The sequence below is a fragment of the Eucyclogobius newberryi genome, unplaced genomic scaffold (genome assembly GCF_026437365.1).
Source record: "Eucyclogobius newberryi isolate DKJ021-1_F unplaced genomic scaffold, fEucNew1.0.hap1 SCAF_2, whole genome shotgun sequence".
Taxonomy (NCBI): Eukaryota; Metazoa; Chordata; class Actinopteri; order Gobiiformes; family Gobiidae; genus Eucyclogobius; species Eucyclogobius newberryi.
In genome coordinates this window covers 16,711,327-16,736,732 of record NW_027315834.1, presented here as the reverse complement: position 1 = coordinate 16,736,732, position 25,406 = coordinate 16,711,327, and the positions used below count along the sequence as shown (strand labels likewise).

General features: G+C 39.4%; 1 protein-coding gene across 1 annotated transcript; it reads left to right on the top strand.

Annotated features, from left to right (window-relative positions):
• The first annotated feature begins 4,646 nt into the window (after positions 1 to 4,646).
• On the top strand, positions 4,647 to 24,876 carry abcc9 (ATP-binding cassette, sub-family C (CFTR/MRP), member 9). Its single transcript, XM_072453823.1, has 43 exons — positions 4,647 to 4,764; positions 5,920 to 5,968; positions 6,447 to 6,621; positions 8,131 to 8,272; positions 8,379 to 8,500; positions 8,582 to 8,748; positions 8,834 to 8,935; positions 9,054 to 9,194; positions 9,270 to 9,455; positions 10,501 to 10,662; positions 10,787 to 10,942; positions 11,031 to 11,165; positions 11,299 to 11,461; positions 11,553 to 11,593; positions 11,678 to 11,820; positions 12,237 to 12,342; positions 12,425 to 12,532; positions 13,393 to 13,465; positions 14,050 to 14,155; positions 14,712 to 14,750; positions 15,253 to 15,291; positions 16,411 to 16,512; positions 16,587 to 16,671; positions 16,872 to 16,952; positions 17,076 to 17,213; positions 17,292 to 17,417; positions 17,493 to 17,586; positions 17,656 to 17,729; positions 17,836 to 18,048; positions 18,126 to 18,280; positions 18,359 to 18,428; positions 19,467 to 19,624; positions 19,692 to 19,784; positions 19,870 to 19,972; positions 20,098 to 20,214; positions 20,282 to 20,402; positions 20,954 to 21,084; positions 21,392 to 21,470; positions 22,562 to 22,670; positions 23,481 to 23,584; positions 23,727 to 23,860; positions 23,955 to 24,017; positions 24,721 to 24,876. The coding sequence occupies exons 3-43, from the start codon at positions 6,474 to 6,476 to the stop codon at positions 24,856 to 24,858; spliced, it is 4,767 nt and encodes a 1,588-aa protein (XP_072309924.1). The 5' UTR covers positions 4,647 to 4,764; positions 5,920 to 5,968; positions 6,447 to 6,473; the 3' UTR covers positions 24,859 to 24,876.
• The last annotated feature ends 530 nt before the right edge of the window (positions 24,877 to 25,406 follow it).

Sequence of the window (25,406 nt, the reverse complement as noted above, 5' to 3'; positions counted from 1 at the left end):
GTGAAAACGGACCAGTGGATTCACTCTGTCACTGCATCCAACAGATCAGAACACATTGTATTTAGCCACAGAAACAAAGAGAAAGTGTTAGCGGTCACCTCCAGAGTCTTGCTTTAAAACCTACAATTTAAGTTAGAAATCTGGGGGTAATAATGGACTCAGACTTGAACTTTAACAGCCATGTCAAATCAATAACATCAGCAGCTTTTTACCATGTCGGTGTAATCCCTCATTCGTCCAAGCGTGTTCCATTGTAGAAAAAGCTTCAGTTGTAGTCATCTGGACTTAAAAAAATTAGACATTTCGACTCTCATCCAAGAGTCCTTGTCAATAAGAGAATTTAGGTCGAGAACTCCAATATTTGTACTATTCTGTGGTAAGTCAAGCCCATTGGGAGGAGCCTTCCTGAAGTGGAACGAGTTGTTTGTTTCAACAGAAACTCACACCTTGTAACTACCGAGCTAATCTATTCAGCCCTTTAGTGGGCTATTAGTATCCCCTTTGTCTTTGTGAGACCCTGGCTCACCCACCCTGAGCACCTGATTAGCATCTAAACGTCCTGGTCCTGGTCCTCTTAGCTTTTTACCATCTAAAAAACATTGCCATAATAAAAAAATATAGTGTCCAAACCAGATTTAGAGAGACTTATCCATGCGTTTGTCTCCAGTAGATTAGACTACTGTAACGGCCGCTCACTGGTCTCTCCAAACGAGCTGTAAAACAGCTGCAGTACATCCAGAACGCTGCTGCTCGGGTCCTGACTAGAACCAGGAAGTACCATCATTAGTCCTGTTCTCAGGTCTCTGCACCGGCTCCTGTGGCTCAGAGAATATACTTTAAAGCAGCTCTGCTTGTGTACAAGTCTCTCCATGGCCTAGCACCAAAGTACATCTCAGACATGTTAGTGCCATATGAACCATCTCGGACTCTGAGGACCTCAGGGACCGGCCTCCTGCTGGTGCCGAGTCAGGACTAAACATGGACCGACCTCCTGTTGGTGCCCAGAGTCAGGACTAAACATGGACCATTCTTCCTGAAGATGTGAGACAGGCTTCTACTCTCTGACAATGTTCAAATCTGAGCTAAAAACTGTTTTGTTTAGCTGTGCACATGACTGAAAGGATTTTCTTAGCACTCTTTACAGAAATCACAAAACAGTTTTCATGTCTTAAACTGTTTTGTGATTTCTGTAATTTCTTTGTGATTTGAATGCATTTTTTTCCTATTGTATGAAGCACTTTCTATTGCCTTGTGCATGAAATGTGCTCTACAAATAAACTTGCCTTGCCTCTATTAGCCTTATATTTATGAACAAAAGCTTCCCCACTGCTCATTAGAACTGCACATATTATTAAGATAAGATAAGATAAGATAAGATATTCCTTTATTGTCCACACAATAAAGATTTAAGCCAAGTCACCTCAAACTGTCAGTGGCACTGTGAGTGTAACAGCACATCTGCACAAATCAAGTCTTGTTGTTTCTTCTCTTCAGAAAATAAGTAAGAAATGTATGTATGACACGTTTCTACTAAAGAAGACAAGATGAATAGACTTAATCAAGTCTCTGGAGTGAGCATCGTGAGGCTTTAAACGGGACGTACTCTGGAGTAGAAAGAATTATTCTTTATTGATCTTTCAAATGGAGTCAAAGTAATAATTATTCTCAACAAAAATGCAAGAAAAGTACAAATACAAGTAAATGTACTAATAGTTGTTTCATCACATGTATGCGTTAGTTTCAGTTGGTTATAGCCCAAAATGTAACAGTACTTTTTCATAAATGTGTGTGCATGTTTTTAAGACAATTTATTTACATGACTGAAACACAGACTTACAAATTCACATTAACACTTACAAAACAACACAAATTTGGGTTTAGGGAAAGAGCTGGAGTTAATTGTGAATGAGGTTGCTGTAGGTAAAGCTATAACAGTAGCGCCCTCTAGTGTCTAGCTTTTATACAGTAAATATTATTTCTAAAACTACATTCGAACTTTTACCATTTATGGGTAATTGGATAGGTTAATTTTAAGCAACTTACACACTGTTATGCGTATTTTGAAATATTTTATCTTAATTTTGAATCAATTATTTTGATTCGATATATAGATTAATTGTCAATTTAATCCCCTTTGTAATTTGGCCATTATGTTTAAATACAGGATGTAATGTGTCTTTGTGTCTCTTCCATCTCAGAGGAGTGCGACTGTCATCATTCTTCCAGGGTCCACTTCAACTCCCTTAATAGTGGTTCTTCTCTGTCCCCTGAGAAGACTTTGTCACATCTGGTTTTGATCATGATTAAACGTTCAACCGAGTTTCTTTAATCTGCAGAAATGACATTCGTATCCTTTCATTTCATTCAGTACGCAGAACAATCCCATAGAAAGCAGCTGAAAGTAAGGATTCCCGCTGCACTTATCTTTGCTGTCTATCTCGAAACCTTCATCTGTCAAAAGAGACACTTTCATCTCTGGGGCATAAGGAGGAAAGATGACACCGCCAGATCCTCCAACTCCACTAAAGTCTGTGGAGTTTATTAACATCTCACTTTGACATATGGTTTGATCCTGGACTTGTTGAATGTCAGTCTCAGGGGGAAAAAAAAAAGGGGGGGGGAGAAGGCACAAAAAAAAAAACGTTGGCAACTTCCAAAAGGAGGCAGCAGAGACCTGTTTGTGTGTTACTCCTTTTTTCACCTAATTTCTTTCTTTTTGGAAATATAAATAAAATCTCAGCATTTCATTCACAAACAGCCTAAAATATTAAGTCAAACAAACTATGCAATGTTTACGGTAGAGCTAAAAATGTGTGTGGAATAATCAAACTGTCCCCCTAATATTAGACCGTGATAAGCACCTTATTTTTTTGCATTATGACGTGCACTGTGTGTGTACTTCAGTGTTTCATGCATTATGAAGCTTCTTTTTTTTATTTTTTAGGACAATACAACAGTGCAATTCATATGACGGTATAGGCTGTTTTAAATGACAAATATAACTAATGTTTGTTTGTTTTTTAATACTGACTGAATGTTGTATAGTGTGCATGTGTGATGTGTGTGTTTGGTTCCTATTTCTGAGCTAATACAATTTGATATATTCCTGTAAATCAGGGACTGCAATCTGGTGCAGAACATCTTCCTCAGAATCAGAATAAGAAAAGGTTTATTTCCAATGCTAATGGACAGAATTCACAAACATAGGAACTTGCTTTGGTGATTCGGTGCAGCATAAAACAATGAACAATGATAACACAACCTGTATAAAATCAAAAATATTTTTTTTTAAAAATCTGCTATGAAAATAGGCTTAATTTGTACACAAAATTAACTGTTCAATTTAAAGATCATTCTTTATGATGATGTCCCTTCAAATTAAGACTAAAGCAAACCAAACAATATTTTTTTATTAATTAAAAGGGAATATCGAATGATAACTCTAAACGTTTATGTGTAACACCATAAAATGCCATGTTAAAACATATACATAGACAACTGTAAATTTAACTTTTTTATCTATTGTGTTGGTGATGTCAGGGCAGAAAATATGATACAAAATGTCATTATTTCCACTTCATAGAGCCCAACAAGTGACTCTGGGCATAAAATCACAAAACATGATCCAGTGTCACATACAGTGCACATGTAAATTGATGGTGCTTACAAAGAACTGCTCAGTGGAGGGGTCCCGTCCACTTCCTGTGCTCAGGTCACAGTCATCCCTCAGGGTCAGGCTTTCTCACGCTCAGCACCAACGCCACTGTGAGAACAAATACACTACAGGTCACTTACAACATCAATGATGAAGAGCAGAATAACAGCACGTGTGGTCACTGTCTGTGTGTCGTAAGCCACAATCCATCATGACAAAATATTTATAAATGTTGTTGGCATCATATCATTGTTATTACAATAATACCTGTGTCTACTGTGAGTGCATAATATGTGTGTACAGATAAAGAGGGAGCTAGTGTGCACAGAGAGACCCCAAAGTCACCACATTTCCTTTACAGTGTCTTGGGAACACTTTGGCCTACATAATCTTATATCCTAAATTTGTTTCAAATGAACAACTCATGTCTGTTTATCTATGATCATCTCCTCACGCAGCAGCCTTTCCCTCTCAAACATATTACTGATGTCCAAAGAACTGGCTCAGTTAAAGCCTCTTGATGATCCTTAATACATGACCAAACTCTTGGTCATGTATAACAGTTTAATTTCCTAAACTGTCTTTAAGAAAATAAAGGCAGTTTAATTTCTTTACTCATCACTGGACTGTTCCAGTGTGATTTATAGCTTAGTAAATAGCGCCCTCTATAGCCCTACAATTGTTAAGGAATGCACATGCATTTATAAACGATACAAACATAATCATTTAGACAAACACGGCCACATCATGTATATGAATGTGCCCATAATCCAGTGGCTCCAATGTTTTCATTCATAAATGTCATCATTATGCAGTCAACATTTATATAAGCAACAACAGCACGAAACATCACGCAGTGGGCAACGACCTACATCAAAAATGACGCTGTTATACACGCACAAATATAGAAACATAGACCGCTCGTGCTGCGCGTCTGCTTCTGCGTCCGTGGCATCTTCCCCGCATCACTGCTCTCACTAAGGCGGCGTATTAGGCCTGCGTTTGGGCACATCGCCCTTCCTCTGGGACCCAGCTCGCCGTGGACAATGGAGAGACGCAGGGACGAGCAGCAGAACAAGACATCCCGGGGATCCAGGCCGCCGGTCAGTGTAAGTGCAGAGGCTTTTGTGTTGGCCGAATCTAGACGCATCTCCGGCGGTGCAGCGTCAGGACGTCTTCTGCGCTCTGGCCAGTGCCATGTAGGTCAAACTAGAATCTATTGGACACAACCTGACAACGTAATCTCGATTTTATGGTTTCTTCATTTAATTGTGTTTATTTTTTTTTATCAGCAAGCTACAGCGATGAATAGAATTTACTGATCCCCATGCGGACAGATCAAAAACAAATCAGTTTAATTTTGTAAAAACAACACATACTTTTAATCACCGTTTTTTCACCGAATTCTGAAAGACAGTTATTACATTACATTACACTATAAATGGTGTAGTTTATGCACGGGGGTAGTATTTTATACACATTGGGAAATCAAATGGTAAACGATCTGTGCATCATCTTAGCCGGCCAAGGTCTTACAGAGACTTTTTACCACGGGGGGATACAGAGGGTCCACCCAAGCGCAATGGCATGTATTGTCCCATGCCTTCTGTATGTGCTTTGTTGTTGGTGGGAATAAAATACAAATTTAGATTCGATTTTGCCGTTGTCGAAAGACACTTTATAGACTGGCGCGCACGTGAGAACTGCCGTGGCAATATTTTATTTAAAGTGCACAAGACGTGCCAAAAATGTGTGACAAACCCGTAGAAAATCCACCAAAATCATCCCAGTATCAGTAAACTGCTTTAAGTTAAGAAATCTAATATCAGAGAGAAAATAATGTGTCAAGTGAATTTTATTTATACGGAACAAAACCGGAATGAACGAGTTTTTACTCATGCAATAAAACCTCTCTCTGGGCCCGAAAGAGTGCAAAATAAGAATAAATAAATACAAATTCAACCACAGATACAACACAACAATGAATACGATTTAAACTAAGATAAAGTTCAGTCAGTATTACGGCTAAAACTCCAAAGTGTGGCTGATCCGCGCGTCGTTCTCTTGCTTTTATTTTGAAACACGGAGCGGGCACAGCGACGCTTATGGTTTGTGACTTAACGCCAGGGTTTGACAGGCAGCAGTGAACGGAGCAGCTGAAGTACTTGCAGAGCTAAAAATAATCAAACCAAGCCCGTCGACTTGAACACAGGACTTGTTATTTTATGTAAATATTTTGTTTATTTTTTATTTTTATTTCCCAGAGCTTTGGAATGCACAGTTACGCGTGAGGACAACTGGAAATCATTGGAGGTGAGGCATTTACTGTACATAGAAGTGGCAAATGTGACATGCTTAGTGAGTTTTATGTTATTCATATATGTTTTTATATGTTAAATATATGACTTTCAACCTAATTTTACTTACTTAGTTACCGAAATAAAACTTTTTTTTTCTTTTGGTGTTTGCATAAATGAGTGTATCATCATACTACATAGTGTCGACTTGTTTTGTTACACCCCGGCTTTTTTGGTGTATAGATTCCTGCAGTAACAAAAACTAGTTACGTATCAGTAGTAATAACATTAATCCAGTATTTACCTCCGACCTGTTTGTGTGTTCTGTCTGTCCAGTGACTCCAAGACAGCTGACACTTCCTTACATAGGTTCTGTAAATGTCACCCATTTAAAGGCAACGGTGAAAGCAAACTAATTTCAAGCCAAAGTATAAATGTTCTGCATTGTAGGTCACTAGCAGTAGGAATACACATGCAGCCTTTTGTTTCCATAGTTGTGTGGGGCGAGCTGTTACAGTGGAATGGCCCTGGCATTTTGTGGCAACGAGGAGATTATAAATGCCTACAATGTGGACGATGGTGTGCTCAACAACGGCTGCTTCGTAGATGCTCTCAACCTGGTTCCTCATGTCTTTCTGCTCTTCATCACCTTCCCCATCCTCTTCATTGGTATGATTCAACACTACAATTACAATCAACACTTCTACTGTTAAATCAACTGCAGGGCATTGTAAATGTTTCAGTGATAATAACAATAAATCCCATAAATGCCCCAAAGTATATAACACTTTTGGTTGACTGTGTTGTTTTCAAAGTGCTCTGGAAATAATGTTGAGTTGAGAGAATACATAAGAAAGGTTATATCCGTAATCGTGAACACATTTAAGCAGCTGTTTTTTTTTAAAGCCTCTTATAGTATCACCTTTTGCTGTTGAATGAAAACGGTACAGCTGTCGCGTCACGGCATCTAAAGCAGGATTATTGTGTCAGCTTGAACCGAAATCCCATAGTGTCATTGTGTGTGTTTTATGCAAACACGTCAATGTAATGGACTGATTTATTTACTCTGTACGAGTACTACAAACCCAACAGCAATTTCAATCATGTTTGCAATATTTTTTGTACTATTTGTGTGCAACGTTCCTGTATGTCTTTGTAACATGAAAAGGAAGGAAGCTCAGTTGGTTTAGTAATTCCCCCAGGCAAACCAGCAATGCAATCTACTGGGGAAGGAGATGTGAAAAATAAATCATTGCTTTTAGTGACACATGCTATAGGAAATACTTTCTCTTTTAGTATTTTTTTTAGCAATACTATTAATGATATTTTTGCAGACTAGTAATTAAGTCCACTTTGAGATTTTCTTGAAAAAATAAAATGTATTATTATTATCATTATTATTATATTATTATTATTGTTTTATTATTTTGTTTTAAAAAAGTTTTAGTATTAGCATTATAATACCAAGTAATGCTGTCAGTTTAATATTAATATAATGGCGCTGCATTCTTCTGCATTCACTCTTTTTTTTTTATTGTGTTGTTCAGCCGTATCAATCTTAAAACATCAAGTCATCGAGGAGGTTAAATGATAAAATGACAAAATGTCTAGGGCAGGAACACAGAAAGAAGATAATTGCGATCTATCGAGTTGATTCAATTAGTGGTGTGTGTGTTTGATTATCTGCGTGTGCGATGTAGTTGGTGGGAATGACTCTGACCAGCAGCCCACACAGCTCCCTGAGGACTCACTAATTGATTTCTATTAAGTGTTGTGTTATCGTTTTATTCCCAAGATTAAAACGATTCCCAAGAAGTGAAATATTTGTTGTTCTGGGGAAAAGGGGCAAACATGCAGAAAAAAAGCACCACACTCACATTTGAAAGAGCCCGTTTCCACCATCTCTAACTCCACACTTAGCCTGGTTCTGTTTCCATAGCTCTGTAGAATCTGGTACTGTATCCATGGAAACTGCCCACAACAAATCATTATCATTGGAAATGTGGTAATCATTGATTCAGCTAGCACTCAGACTAATCAGTGAGCAGTTAGTTAGTTGGTTTATTATCTGCTTTGTGTTGAAGAAAAGGGCCAGTGGAAACAGGGCTTTTGCCACAATAAATGCGTGAATTATTATTTCCCCTGAATTATATTTTGTGGTATCTGTGTGATTTGTAGGCTGGGGAAGTCAGAGCTCAAAGGTCCAGATCCATCATAACACATGGCTTCATTTTCCTGGACACAACATGAGGTGGATTCTCACCTTCTCTCTGCTCTTTGTCCACGTCTGTGAGTTTGCAGAGGGAATAGTCTCCAACATGTAAGTTTTAGGGCAACAGAAGAGATGCAATCAAGATGATATAAAACATGCATTATGAAACATATGAGGCTGAATGAAAGTGCTTGTATTGCTATTCTTTATCCAGGATGATGATGACCAACCACCTCCATCTCTTCGTGCCGGCTTTCATGGGATTTATTGCTGCCACTACATCAGTGGTTTATTACCACAACATTGAGACCTCTAACTTCCCAAAGCTCCTGCTCGGTAAGACCTAAGCGACCGCACGACCTCTCATGTAACCAACACGCCTGTCAGAAGTGAACAGTGTTTTCTCTGTTTGCACAGTCTTATTCATCTATTGGGTGCAGGCCTTCATCACTAAGTCCATTAAGTTATGGAAGTTTGCAGCATTTGGTGTTGGTCCACAGCATCTGAGGTTCTGTATTACAGCCCTGCTTGTGATCTTGTATGGGCTCTTGATGGCCGTGGAGGTCAATGTCATAAGAGTTAGGGTATGTGCACCTAAATCTGTTTTTTGTATTCGAGAATTGCAATGGAACTCCCTGTTGTTTCTAACTTCTCTTTCTCTGTTTGTAGAAATATGTTTTCTTTGCCAATCCCCAGAAGGTGAAGCCACCTGAGGATCTACAGGATTTGGGTGTTCGCTTCCTACAGCCCTTCGTCAATTTGCTTTCAAAAGTAGATACAAATAAATACAAATATGAACACTTTTGTCATGACTATAAATGTATGGTTTAACATATGTAAGTGGATGTAGCATATTCTAGGAATCAGTAATCACACTCAGTATTTTTAGGCGACATATTGGTGGATGAATCCTCTCATCATGGGGGCCCATAAAAGACCCATAGAGCTGAAGAAGATTGGCAAGCTGCCTATTGCCATGAGAGCACTCACCAACTACCTGCGCCTGAAGGATGCATATGAGGACCAAAGGGTGATAAAAGCCGCATTGTGTTTAGTATTCAACATTAGTTTATTATGCTTTTAAAACACTCTCACTCTCACACAGACGGCTGAAGATCCGGATCGTGCTCCATCCATCTGGCGCTCCATGTACCGAGCGTTTGGCCGGCCGATCCTCCTCAGCAGCACCTTCCGCTACCTCGCTGACCTGCTGGGTTTTGCTGGGCCACTTTGCATCTCTGGCATCGTGAAGTGCCTGGAGAATGAAAACAAAACAACAGTCTCCAAAGATGTGAGCACAGTCTTTTATTTCCAGTGCAAAGTTGTATGTCACATTGAATGACTGAATTTCGAAAGTGGGACCATGTAAAAGTTACAACAACAAAAAACACGATACACCTCTTACCAATTGTTCCTGTGATACTCGGTGGTCAAAAACAAATTAGTTTCCCCTTGTGTGTGAGGAAAGTGATGTCACTAAGGTGTGGGTCTTCATCATTTCACGAGCCGTGTAACTGTAAGGTCATGTCTAAATTAATCAGCAAAGCTAGATCTGATATGAATAATACTGTTGTAATACAATTTTACTGTTGTAGCAACTAGACATAAACATACAAAAATATGTCATTCATGAGCTGGAACTGAGATGATTCTCTCTTTTTTAATAACCCAGACTAAACAAGAGAAAGAAAAGGGCCTTCAGTTCATGATTGTAGCGCATCTGTTCTGTCATTTCTTTCATTTCATGTTTCATTTCTTTATGTGCATTTTGTTTATCATTATCTAAACCAAATGAAAAGTAGAAACAAAACCAATGAAGGGTCACACAACATTTTACAGTAGGCTACTTGCTACTGTGTAATGACATGACATTTAATGGTTGGGTAAAGGTTATTACATTTTGTTGCATGGTAGATAATGAGCTAGGTACATTGCGAGGTTGAAAGTGTTATGAAGATATAGTAGCTCTCTGTTGGAGCAATAAAATGCAACAAGTGTCACACTCAATTCATGTGACAAAAAAAAACCTGCCTGGCATTTAAGAGATGCCCTTTTCATCTGCAAGATAGAAGACAATACAATAGAATAGTCTTGTTTGTAGTAGCAGTACATCTTGTGGTTCATTTGGAGTTGTTTCGTTGCAACTGCCAGTCTTTTATGTGGGCATAATGAGCAGGCGAGATGCAGAGCAAAGCCAGGCAGCATTTCTGAGTGACATGGAACATTCCTCATTCATCTAACACCCTCTAACTTCACTTTGGAAGACGTGTGGCTGTGCATTTGTTTATGCTTCACATTAACACGGCTAAATTACGTAAACATTTCTTGTGTTATAGATATATTTTGGCGTGCATTTCATGTCCTCCACTGAGCTGCTGCAGAACTCTTCAGTCCTGGCGGTTCTTCTATTTCTGGCTTTAATATTACAGAGGACCTTTCTTCAGGCGTCATACTATGTCACTATAGAAACTGGCATCAACCTACGAGGGGCTTCTTTGGTGAGTGGTACATGTCTTTCTTCATTAAACCATGCAGTAGGTTCATCTCGGTTAGTCACACAGTAATAATTCTTACTATGGTTCAAATGTGATATCTATTTTATATTTTTTTCCCCATATAAAGGCAATGATTTACAACAAAATCCTACGTTTGTCGACCTCCAACATGTCGATGGGTGAGGTGACACTGGGACAAATCAACAACTTGGTTGCCATAGAAACCAACCAGCTGATGTGGTTCCTGTTCCTCTGTCCGAACCTGTGGGCGATGCCTGTGCAGGTACGGTCACAATGATATTCATGATCACTACTTCCTCAATGTTATATTCATCAAAAGTATTAAATGAGTTGAATGTACTTCTTTGCAGATAGTGATGGGTGTGATCCTCCTTTACTATTTATTAGGCTCCAGTGCCTTGGTCGGTGCATCAGTCATTGTTCTTTTGGCTCCTGTGCAGTACCTTATAGCAACTAAACTAGCAGACACACAGAAAAGCACACTTGTGAGTTCATACCAAATACCTGATATTGTCCGAATATTAAATTGTTATATTGTGGTGAGGCTAATTGTACAATTGTAATGTATTTATTTTATTATTTTTTCAAACTATAATATACTGTTATATTCAAATACAGGAACACTCTACAGACCGGTTGAAACAGACCTCGGAGATCTTAAAAGGAATAAAACTTCTGAAGCTTTATGCCTGGGAGAATATCTTCTGCGACAGTGTGGAGAGCACTAGAGGAAAAGAACTCACCAGCCTCAAGACCTTTGCTTTCTACACATCTTTGTCCAGTAAGGCTTAGTAAATCGTGCCGACCACCTAAGACAGAGAGAGAAAACAACTAACTCTGACACTAATGTGCACTTTTGGGTTCTTCTGCAGTTTTTATGAACGCTGCAATTCCCATTGCGGCTGTGCTTGTGGTAAGACATTAGCTTAAATTGTACCTAATCAAACTTTTTTTAAAAATACACATTATGCTGAACAAACATTTTGTCTTTTGTCAGACATTTGTGATGCATCATTTTATCAATGAATCTGGACCAACCCCCTCTGAGGCCTTTGGAGCTTTGGCATTGTTTCACATCCTGGTAACACCTTTGTTCCTGCTTTCTACGGTGGTCAGATTTGCTGTGAAGGCTTTGATCAGGTGAGGGGTATTAAAAAAAAGTGTGGGTACTGCAATTAGATTCAATTTCAACTAAAAGCACAATAGTGGTGATGCCATATAAACGTCAAACTCACTTGTAACGCCAGATTTGCACTCAACATGGGGCGAGTTCGGCTCCTATTTAGTGCAGCCTGACACACCAGCCGCAGTATACTTCAGTGCATATCTGACCTACAGGAGCACAGGTTCACTTGGATCAATGCAGTAACATGGAGAAGTACTCATCTAATTACCTAGACCACTCTAGACCGCTGTGAGCCCAGTGCGCACAGTGCTCACAGGCTAATGTGACTTGTGTAGGTCCTGAACCGCACCTGACCCGCGTTAAATGTGGCTCTGGTGTAACTGTTTATATTGATGTCATCATACTGATCATTTCATGCCTGTCCTCACAGTGTGCAGAAACTGGGAGAGTTCCTTCAGAGTGATGAAATTGGAGATGACAGCTGGAGAAATGGAGACATGCCTATTCTGTTTGAGACTGGTAAAAAACACTTGGGGGTAAGTAAACAGCCGTTTCAACAATGTCAATTTAATGCACTACTCACTATATATTCTTCTGATTTTCCTGTTTTTTTTCAAGACCAAAGCCATTAACAGGAAGCAGCCATTACGTTATCAAATGGACAACTATGAGCAGCCGACCAGGCGACAGATGAGACCCAATGAGACTGAGGATGTGGCAGTGAAGGTCAGTACCAAAGAACTTTATCTAAGGAACAAAGTCTGTGCTTCCTCTCTACTACTTTTTATATCATTTGGTTTGAGGGAATACTTGTATAACTCAATGTTGTCCTAGTTACGCAGACTCAACTGCATGGGTCAGTAGAATAAGCCAGCTTTATTGGAGGTCTTCATATGTTGTCTTTCACATGTGTCCATTCACACGCTTTCATTACAGGAAGTTTGGGGTTCACATGAGAATTTTGGCTTTGTCCAACATTTTCTCAGCCTTGTGTACAGTTTTCTTCCGGCCCCATCCCCGTGGAGGAGGGCCAACTGCCCAATTAGTCCAAGAGAAATAGACCTTTAATTTTCATTCCCTTTTCGTAGATATATAGTGCTTTTCTTCCATTAATATCCAGTCCTTTTTCTTTTGGTCTCCATCTATAAGTGTTCTATTTTTAAGATGTCATTAGGATCATGAAGAAAAGGCACACACACACACACACACACACACACACATCACACACACACACACACACACACATCACATCACATCACATGAACACACACACACACACACACACACTCACACAAAACAAAGTAAACAAATAACAGAACAGATGGGAGTCATGAAAACTAAAGCCCAGCAGGAAGCAGGGTCAAAGGTCACAGGGCATACATTAGACATACATAAGACCTTTCATTCTTCCTCTAGTGGTAAGACTGTAATGTGTTTTTTTAACTATATGAATTTGAGTGTTGTAAGTTTAACTAAAACAAAGATGTAGCGGTATGATTCTTCTCCTTGTCTCAACTTTAAGCTTGTATGTGATATATTATGTGAGGATTGTACATGCAATTACGATCTTTCTTTTATTGTTGCAGGTGATCAATGGATGTTTTTCCTGGGGAAACAACCTGTCCACTCTGTCCGACATTAACATCAGTATTCCCACAGGTATCCACTTAAACCTTTGCATTTGAAAGGTTACACATTTGGCATACAGCTGGAAGTGATTGAAATAAACTGCATTTACATTGCGTAGTTGTCGCATTTAGCACTATTTAGTATTTACTATTTATATCTTGAACCTTTATAACATAGTCTTTAGGTAGATTAACCCGGCAATCGTTTGTCCTCTTTAAATACTACTTGGTCTACAGGGATGAAACTTAGACATTTGAATGTGCGGCCAGTGCAGCCAAGAGCTTTACACTGATATATGTGAGGAGTGAGAAAATCTGGGCATTCTCATTCTCAGACGGCTGCCAACAGCTGAGCTGTGTAAAACAGCATCCTCCCAAGTTAACTGGCTTTGTACCTGAGTGCACTCCTCACACATATTTCAACAATAAAATGTGTACCATTATTTTTAAGCCTTTCAGAGTCTTTCAGAGGCATTCATGTTTCTACACTGTGTCTAGTCTATTTTAGAATTGTGACTGACTTAAGAGTAAGATCAAGTGACCCTCAGATATTTGTGGGCGTGCAGTTGAGATGGTGCATGCATATCCCAATTCAACTCTCTTTTGCCTTTCTAGGTCAGCTGACTATGATTGTAGGCCAGGTGGGTTGTGGGAAATCTTCACTTCTGCTGGCCATGTTAGGAGAAATGCAATCCGTGGATGGGAAAGTTTACTGGAGCAAGTAAGATTACGAATGACCAAATATGCTTTACCATTGACAGGAAGCCAATGTCTTGATAAATATCATGCTTCTTCCTTTAATGTAACTGTGGCATTTCATTATCTCCCTTAAACTTTGGCATTGTATACATTTAGTGTAGTTCAGAGCTCATACTACAGTCTTTAATTTTACAAGTGACTTTTCCCATCTTCGTACTTACCCTTTAATGCGACAACCACATGCACATACAGTTGGTTTACTCGCTACTTTGTGCCATTTTTATCAACAGCTAAACATTGAAGCAACATTGACAGAGTGAAATTAATCAATTCAAAAGTGCAAAAGTTTTACCCAAACATCTCTGTAATTCAAAGATAATTCAGAAATGTTCCGCAGTGCATCTTTAAGATGTGCTTTTGAGAACTAACCATAGAACAGTTAGTTAGAACTGTTTCTTTATGATTTGTATGTATACTTCTGCATATGTAGTGCATCGGCCTTTGTGTTTTGACAGATGTGTGTGTGCATGTGTGTGTGGTCCCTCTCTCTTTACCTCCTGCCTTCTTGCTTACATCAGGATACCTTTTTGTGAATCCAGTCCCGATGAGAACATCAGGTATCTCCTCTTGGCTCTCTCATAGTCATTCATTTCAGTGTAAGCTTCTCTACATTTAACATCATTGCTGAATATTTTGGTGATGTTAGTTCTTCTTATGGACACATAAAATTAACCACAGAAATCTCAGTACTAAAACTCAAGCAAGTCATATCACAAATCACTATTTGAACCTGGTGACTGGTAATGTTGGTATTGAAGTCATGTACTGAATGTTCATCACTCCATGCATTTTGCTCTGGGGTGGCATGTGATTCATAGAAATGGGTTTGTGCTTTTTGGAATGTTTATGTTTCCTCAGGTACCATTGTATTACATAAGACAAAGACCATGTCTATCTTATTTTCACTGTTATGTGGCATTATGTGGTGTTATGTGGTGTTATGTGGTGTTATGTTCCTACTCTGCTGTTCATGTTAATTAACAGCCTGCTTTACTGTCTGAATATGACCTAAACCTAATGAAAGAAATGCTCTCTAACATACTGGCATGACTTTGACAGTTGGTCAGGGACAGAAGAGACAGATGAAGACATCAAGAGGTATAGGTTTGTGGTGTCCTGACATGTGGAGTGACCCCATGACCTCTCATGTCCCTTGTCTATTTATTTGTTTTAGTGGCATTTCCATATTAACTGTCATCTCTTTTGGAAGAAAGTACATTGTCTGCACAGCAATATATGTGTGTCTTTGATGCCACTGATAACCACTTTGACCTCCTTGAAAATGCCCAATCTGTCTGATCTCGGAATACTAAGCAGGGTTGGTTCTGGTTAGGTCTCGGATGGGAGACCGGTGAGAATATCATGTGCCACAGAGAGGCTGCAGTGGCTGCAAACTGTCATTGTGTCCTTGGGCAAGACCACCCAGCCTCCAGTGTCCTTGTACGCTGGTGTATAAATGAGAGAGTGTTCTTGAGAGCGAATGTGGGACAATTAATTGAAAATTTCAAATTTACAGCATGTATATTATGTAACGAGTGCAAAAAAAAAAAAGTAGCAGTAGTAGTAGTAGTAGTAGTAGTAGTAGTAATAATAATAATAATTAATATTATTATTATTATACATAATTTATTTTATCTGCATATTATGTGCTGTAGCTGACACATTCTGCAACATTATGTAACAATATTGTCATTCAGTTCAAAACTTCTTTGTACTATCTTCCTCTCATTAGCCATCTGTTTTCATAAGTCCCTCCCTCCCTCCTCCCAAACTGGCCAATCTGTGTCATAATAAATTCAAAGTATTATTTTTGTTAATTAATTCTATTATTTTAGAAAACAAAACAAAAACTAACTAAAAACTGACAAGTTTACCAGCTCCTGTTAATATTTTGTTTATGAGGTTATTTTAGCGTTTTTGTTGACCATTTAACTCAATTTGTGGAAACATGTTTTCTTCTGAAAACATTGACTTTATGTTGCAGTGGCATGCAATTCATAATGCCTCTTATTTGTTTTCATAACCTTCATTAGACCAGGAAAACTGATCTTATTGACATATTCTTGTATTTCCTAATTCTATATTTGAACAAAAGTAATACTGATCATATTTTCAAAGAATACCCACAAAATGGATCAGTGTTCCTAGTGTTTTAAGTACTGCTCCAAAGTCACCTTTGTTACCTGTTTGTTTAATTTAAACTGTCTTACTGTTCAGTAAAAACAGGTACTCTGTGGCCTACGCTGCTCAGAAGTCCTGGCTGCTCAACGCAACGGTGGAAGAAAACATTACATTTGGAAGCCCCTTTAACAAACAAAGGTAAAACTACACCCCATTTCTTTTTAAAGACAGCACAATAAAATATAACAACACGTTTTTAACTCTTATGTCAGGTATAAAACAGTCATTGATGCCTGTTCGCTTCAGCTAGACATCGATTTGTTACCATTTGGAGATCAAACAGAAATTGGAGAGAGGGTATACCATTTTCTATCCTATCTATCCATCTATCCATCTATCTATCCATCTATCCATCTATCCATCTATCCATCTATCCATCTATCCATCTATCTATCCATCTATCCATCTATCCATCTATCTATCGATCGATCTATCTGTCTATCTATCTATCTATCTATCTATCTATTTTTAAACATGACTGTGATGCTATATTTAAGGGAATCAATCTGAGTGGAGGACAGAGGCAGAGAATCTGTGTAGCAAGGGCTCTGTACCAGAACACCAACATCGTCTTCTTGGTAAGTTGATACCTAATGCGGTTATGAATGTCTGATGCAGTTATGAAAGTCTTTTTATGCAACCAAATAATACAAGCTGTCACTGATGCATTTATTTAAAACAATGCTGAACCTGTGTCTTAGGATGACCCATTTTCTGCCCTTGACATCCACCTCAGTGATCACCTGATGCAAGATGGCATCCTCAAGTTCCTCCAGGATGACAAACGAACTGTGGTGCTGGTGACTCACAAGCTGCAGTATCTTATACACGCAGACTGGGTACACGATAGCTTAATCCTCTTTTTAAATTATCTTCAGATTGAGTCATATTTGCATGACCTTCATTTTCCGACCTAGATTATTGCTATGAAGGACGGCTCTGTTTTGAGAGAGGGAACTCTAAAGGACATTCAGACTCATGATCTCGAGCTTTACGAACATTGGAAGACACTCATGAACCGACAGGACCATGGGCTGGAAAAGGCATGTCCAAACAGGATTTATAGCAATTTGTTGCTTCTTTTTTACGGTAAAACAAAATACTGCGTATCGTTTCAGGATGTTCAGCAGGACAGTCAAACAACCCTTGAGAGAAAGACACTAAGAAGAGCTTTTTACTCCAGGGAGGCCAAGCTTGATGATGAAGACGAAGGTAGTTATTTTGCCCTTTATTTTCTTTGTCTGTTACGTAAACTATTGTATTTTTCCCCCAACCCATTAGAAGAAGAGGAGGAGGAAGAAGAGGAAGATAACATGTCCACAGCAACAATCAGAAGATCTAAAATCCCTTGGAAGGTACCACAGTACTGCTGATTAATTCATTAAATTCATCAAAAATCCGATTTTGGTATTACATTTTAGTATGTCACTTTAGCTAACCTATTCATTCCCCTTTAATCAGGTGTGCTGGTGTTACCTTTCCTCTGGTGGTTTTTTCATGGTTTTCCTCATGGTTTCCTCTAAACTGCTCAAACACTCTGTTATTGTTGCCATTGACTACTGGTTAGCCTTCTGGACCTCCTCCAAAACCAATCAGAGCAGGCCAGACTTTACAAATGGAACAACCATCAATGATACGCTCCGTCAGCCCAGTCCTACGCCATTGGACGAGGAGGTAACAGTTTTCGGATTATTTTACACAAAAAAACAAAAGTTTTGTTTGTGTCAATTGACGTTGTTTGTGTTCTGCAGAATGGTTCCTACTACCTGCCAGTCTTCATCGCTTTGTGTGCGGCTGGAATCACTCTCTGCCTCATCACTTCTCTCACTGTGGAGTTTCTGGGTCTTTCTGCGGCCACAAACCTCCACCACAACCTGCTCAACAAGATCATCCACGCCCCGATCAGGTAAAGACATCTGTGGTGAACCGCAAGGGCTTAAAGATCAAGCTTCATTCATGTCATATTTGTCCCTTCTTTTGATAGATTTTTTGATATAACGCCACTGGGGCAGATTCTCAACCGATTTTCAGCTGATACAAATATTATTGATCAGGTAGGCATGTGACTGATGCTTTTCATTATAATACTATGTGTTAAAATGACTATGGCTGAAAATGAATAGGATTTTTAACCAAATCAAGATCCCGCCGTTTCAAATTGTCAGTGATAAGCTTGGGGCGTTTTGTGAGGTTTCGATCAGTAAAAGCATGTGGTTTATTAAGAGTTAAATGCCATGAACTGTCTGTCTTATTTATGTTTGTGAAATTAAGCTCGAAAATCATGTTTACATGTTTTAATAACAAGAATAACAATATTAAAATGAAATTGTGATTGAAAAAAATTATAAAACCAACATGATTTGTTATGTTAGTCCAGCCCTGGTCCTGACTCTGTAAAAGTAAAATCTATGCCAGGTTCGGGTTCTCAACAAAGTTAAAAGAGCCAAAAAACAGGGCAAAAGATGAACAGAGAAGGGATGGAGTCTGTTTAGTCGACAGGTGAGAGTAAACAGCCACTGCACAAGAGGCTTTATCAACACAGAAGACACTATGTCAGGACCACAGAGCGCTGTGCATCTTCATCTTAGAGCCACTAACAACTCTTTTGAAGACAGTGAGGTGAAGATTATAAGCAGGAGAAGAGATGGTTTCAAGGATTTAAGTTAAGGAGGCATTTTTCTGTTAAAAATGAGAATTCCTCTTTAAATTGAAATGGACGATTATGGTTCAATTTACTGGTAATACACAACAGCATTTTGAAGCCATGGAGCCAGTATCAGCCCTGGTCATTTTGATGCTAATCCAGTACTCATCCGTGATGAGGGAGCTGCAGCTAACAATAGGATTTCTATGGCCCATTACATAACTGTTGGGGTAACAAAGATTATTTTCAGGTGAAACACATAGATTAATAAAACAGGCTATTATCGGGAGGTTTTGCTTCGGCTTAGTCACCCCAGAATATGTTAATATCCAAGCTCTCATAGCAGGTCTGCAGATTGAGAATTCATTTTGAATGAAAGGCAAAACATGTGTGTCCAGATAACTGAATATTTTTCTACAATAAAATCTATTTTCTTATGCCTTTCCAGCACATTCCTCCAACATTAGAGTCTTTGAGTAGATCCACATTGCTCTGTTTATGTGCCATTGGCGTCATATCCTCCATCACTCCCATATTTCTGATTGCCTTGATTCCCCTGGGAGTAGCATTTTACTTCATCCAGAAGTATTTCCGAGTTGCCTCAAAGTAAGACACAAAAAAACTACATCTTTTAAATCCAGCGTATAGCAATAACGTTCAAATTGCTTCTCAGGGACCTTCAGGACCTGGATGACTCCACGCAGCTGCCTCTGCTCTGTCACTTTTCTGAAACAGCTGAAGGCCTGACGACGATTAGAGCTTTCAGGTACAACACATCGATCAGTGTCGAAGGAAAAACCTTCACACATTATCATCACTAATTTGTCTTTGAATATGACATACCCTTAAAGACACGAGGCACGGTTTAAACAGCGAATGCTAGAGCTGACAGACACCAACAACACGGCTTATCTCTTCCTGTCCGCTGCTAATCGCTGGCTGGAAGTTCGCACAGTAAGAACCACCTTTGTTATAAGTGCCTTTGCCATTTCACTTCATGCTTAACCATAATAGTTTAGCATTTCTGAGGGTTCAAGGATATCCCCACCCATTACTTTCCTGTTCATTGTCCCCCCGAGGATTATCTTGGGGCTGTCATTGTCCTCACAGCGGCCGGAGCGTCCATTTGGAGCTCACTGTATGGTCTGCCGTCTTCTGGGGGTCTGGTTGGCCTTGGACTCACCTACGCTCTGACTGTACGTTGCTGTAGTTGAAGTCATCATAATGTATGTACTACGTGTAATTCTATATCCATTTCTTTAGGTGACTAACTACTTGAACTGGGTTGTGAGAAATCTGGCTGACTTGGAGGTCCAGATGGCGGCTGTGAAAAAGGTCAACAGCTTCCTCAGCACCGAATGCGAGAATTATGAGGGATCTATTGGTACGTTTGTTTGACGCTGTACAATTCAGCTTAAAGGTGCACCGTGTAACTTGTCTGGCGGGGGTCCACTACCTGCTTGTCTGTGGCTTTGCCTAGAATATTCCGCAGTGTGGCATTAAACGTGTCTATGCGGTTGACGCCACCAGGCCAAGTTGACTTTTATCTGCACTCGTCTCTTTGACAGTACGTTTTTATGATGCTTTATGTTTCATCTGTTTGTATTGTGATGGGAATGTATCTTTTCCTGTTATGAAATGTAATTGAATACATGTTGGATAGAGAAGCTGTGTAATGACTGTACATTCCTGGGAAATCAATGACATCTCCATGGAGACAAGCATGTGACAGACCCTCCATCAGAAAGATTACATAGTGCACATTTAAATGTGTCAGTCTTCAGTCATATACTAGATTCAGCAATAAGTGGTTAATTTGTTTCGTACAAACTATACATATACTATACTAGAACATATACCGCAGTAAACACTTCATGTTGTATAGAATAAATTTATGATTTGCTTGCGTCTTTCTCTCCTCTTTGATGTTTCCAGACCCCTCTCAGGTCCCTGAGAACTGGCCTCAAAATGGAGAGATTAAAATCCAGGATCTGTGCGTGCGCTATGACCCCATGCTCAAACCCGTGCTGAAACATGTAAACGCGTTTATCCAGCCTGGACAGAAGGTTAGTGGCAGATTGTTGCACAAGTCTTTCTCACACACTTGTTGAAAACCGCTGACGTCACATCGCACTAGACTGATAGGGAGAACATTCTGTGAATCCATAAAGAACATTTTCCATCTCACATTTTAACAGGTTATTGTGCAAAGCAAGGTGATGAAAAAGAGTCCTAGTTGTGTTAGATAAAGCGATCCCCTTTGAAGTGAGTTGTGTTGCTGCAGTCATGGACACACAGCATGTAGCTGCCACACTCTGTCACACAGGTGTGTGATTCCTCTCAGCTGTGTCACTTTGCTCCTCTTTGCTTCAGGTGGGAATCTGCGGTCGCACGGGCAGCGGGAAGTCCTCACTGTCGTTGGCTTTTTTCAACATGGTGGATATTTTTGATGGTTGGTCAGGTCTTACACACAAACCCGGGACATTGTTTCATAATTGACTCTTCAGGTAGAGGGACTGGCACCTGCTCGTTTCCATGTGAGCGGCCTCTCCAAGAGCTGACCTGTAACATGGCCTGATGCCACCAGTCTTAATGGAAACAAATATGCTTATAGTCTGACTTCTAGACAAAGAAATAACGTCTCCATGGAGATAAGCAGGTAGCGGCCCTCCACCTGCACAGTGCACCTACACTTATATTTAGTAGTGAAGTTCTTACAAACTAGAAACATGAACACCATCTCTGTTCGTCACTATCCAAGACATTATGACAAATGCCTGTTTAGCCAAATATAAAGTCATAACATGTCACAATTATTATTCTACATCTTAAAAGCAGCAATGTACATAAACCTTACAGATAACCCAGCTCATGTGCCGCTTCTGTCTCTGAACATTCCCTTCTTTGAGTCTTTTATTATTTATGGTAAATAGTGTTGACAGTGCTTTTTCACAAAACATGACTGTGGTATATTTAGTTGTTGTAACACATACATTATTAAGGATTTACTTACATGACCTTGGTAACTGTTTACAGTCTATTTCATTATAGATACTATTGTGTGACTAGACACACATTTGTCTGTCACGTTTTTACTTTCTAAGAGGTCTTGAAGTAGCTTTTCCAATTGAAATCCACTTTGTTTCAAGACCGTGGTTTAAATTCATTTGAGTTGACAGGCATAAAGCCTCTAAACTGCCTTTGTTATGAATTGGATTTTAAAAGGAAGTTAATTGTGTGGGTCTGTTTTCACTCCAGACTATGACGACTTCAGTCAGACTGCGAGCAGAAGAGATTACAGAGTCACTTTTTCCATACACACAGACAGCACAGTAACAAGCAGCTGGCCTGGCCTTTCTTAAACAGTCAATTTATGCTTTTGTGTCAGCATCTCCTTATAAAGCAGTGGAGTACACCCATATCAGGGTCTCGGTGATAGTAACTCAGCTCCACTCAGCATGTTTATGGTACTACTTTCTAAATGGAAAATTACAGTTTCTTTTGAATGTGATGAATTCAGTAGATGTGGTTGCTTGTTTCCAGGAAGAATCCTCATTGATGGGATTGACATTTGCAAGCTGCCTCTGCACACTCTCAGGTCACGGCTCTCCATAATTCTCCAAGATCCAGTCTTATTCAGTGGCTCGATCAGGTAAAGACAACTGGCCCGTGGGAGAAGTTAGTACACAACATCCATGTATTCTCTGTATTTTTAAGGCATAATAATATCAAATCATCTGTCCTTTGTTGTGTATTATGTTGAACTAAAACTCTTAACTGTGAGCAATCACTAAAATAGTAGTATTAAAAGATATAATAGTAGAATAAATATATTTGAAACAAGGTATGTATGTATGGAAATGTGTTGAATTTCTTTTTCACGGCAGATCTTAATAATAAAGTGTAGATGGTAATAAAAAGAATACAACAATAATGTAACAATAATACTTATATACTATAGTTTTGAACATGACAATAAATATGGCTCCAAACACCAGAAAATCTCCACTTCATGGGAAAGAATGGAGTTCATAGACGTAAGTGTGGAGGGACACTTGGCTCGTGACGACACGCGGTCCCAGCTGTGGGGTTACTGGTTGAAATCGCAGTGGGAAATCTAGCTGGGGCGACCTGGAGTGTCCCACTGGTCACGAACACCACGTACTGGAGGGGTCAGTGAGGAGTTGAAGAATACGATCTCTCGCCTCTCACAATCTCAGCCTCTGCGAGTTTGTGTTAGCGGAAGATGAAGTGGTGGCGTGTTTGTTATAAAAGACAAAGAGCATGTGCTGTTTGTTTGGACTAAAATGACGCGGCGGATAATTCTGTGTGAGAACGACAGTGTGAGGTCTGACATTCCCATTGACTCTTGTTTATGTGAATGTGAGCTCAGAGTGAACGGTCAAGGGCACTCACAAGAATTTGCTTTGCAGATTCAATTCAACCAAGTTGTTTGTTGCAGGTTTAATCTGGATCCAGAGAAGAGTTGTACCGATGACCGACTATGGGAGGCTTTAGAAATTGCTCAGCTCAAAAATATGGTGAAAGCACTTCCTGGAGGACTAGGTACTGATTAAAACATACCTTTTTACTGTCTTTATTTATTATGATTATATTATTATTATTATTTTGTAACTGAAGCTATGAATGACACATGTATCAGCACAAACAAGACAGTGTGCTTTATTTATTTTGCATGGATGTCCAGATGCTGTTGTCACTGAAGGTGGAGAGAACTTCAGCGTTGGCCAGAGGCAGCTCTTCTGTCTGGCTCGAGCTTTTGTCAGAAAAAGCAGCATCCTCATAATGGATGAAGCCACTGCATCTATAGACATGGCCACGGTTTGTGTTCTATGCAAGAATAATACAAATAATCTATTCATCCCAGAAATCCCTTTCTTTGACTGACACTTGTTATAATCACGTCTCTTTACAGGAGAACATCTTGCAGAAAGTTGTTATGACTGCATTCGCAGATCGGACTGTTGTCACAATAGCAGTAAGTTTAGAAATAGATTTCTTATTATTATTTTATTTCATATTTAATAAAAGCTTAAAAAGCTGAAATGGATTTTTATAGCTTTTGTAAACTTTTGCATGTTTCTGGCTTATTATTTTATTAGGCCTATCATTGAAAAATCCCAAGTTCTATGCTGACAAACTGGCTTTAATATCTTCTTAAAATCTGTTACTAATAATCTCACATTTCTTTTTCCTTTACATTACACCTTAAACTTCTCTGTGCTTCTTTCTCTCCCTTGTGTCTTTCCCTGTTTCTTTGCCCCATCAGCACAGAGTGTCCTCTATCCTGGATGCGGAGCAAGTGTTGGTATTTTCCTCAGGAATGTTAGTGGAGTGCGACTCCGCTCCAAACTTGCTCGCGCAGGAGAGCCTCTTCAGTGTGCTAGTGAGGACTTACAAGTAGTCCAGTCTGGCCCAGCTCAGCTCACCACTCCACTGCTTTACTTTGGCCAACAATTCCATTTATCCTACATATTTACCTTGCAATACTTTATGATTAAGTCAAGAGTTGCAGTTTGGGCCAGCGGAAGCTTTTCTGCTTTTGCCTGGTTGGTACTGATTTCTTGCCTTTCTCTTCTTTTCTCTGTTGTTTAAATGTAAATACCACATCTTTGCTAAAAAAAAAAACACACCCCAAAAACCCATAACAAATATAATAATTATTTTGTGTGCATCTGAAGCATCGTGTCCATACCATCCTGACTGCCGACCTGGTTATTGTGATGAAGCGAGGGAATATTATGGAATATGACAAACCGGAGACTCTGCTGGAGCAAGAAGACGGCATGTTTGCCTCCTTTGTAAGGGCCGACATGTAAAGGCAACACTGACACTACACACAGGGCTTGTAATGGCCCTTAGAAACAGTATCTATGTGTAAAAACTCTGTACACAAATTGTTTTTTACAAACTGCATTATTGGCTGCCATGGAATCATTAAATCTGGTATTAGTGGTGCAGATACAGAAGTATATGAGCCACTTCTACACACAATGGGAACTGGTAGTTAATGCACTAATTGTCAGCACTTGCTGTTCACTAACAAACAAAAAGGGAGCACTTACTTATTTAACACTTATTGCACATTTTCAAATTAATACATCTTACACTTTGCGTTGTAACTTCAGCAGCGTGACTTTATAACACTCAATGCATTTTCATTCAAGCTATTGCGGATTCATAATTACATTTGATTTGACTATTTTGTTGTTATGCTAAGACAATGCTTGGTGCCCCACAGTGAGGATAACAGTGATAATGAGATTTTATGGGTGGACCACACAGCCACACAGCTCCGCGTGTTCTGATTCCCTTGTGCAAACACTGTAGGCCTCTGGGCTTTAGGTCCAGACCCACTGCCTGTCTG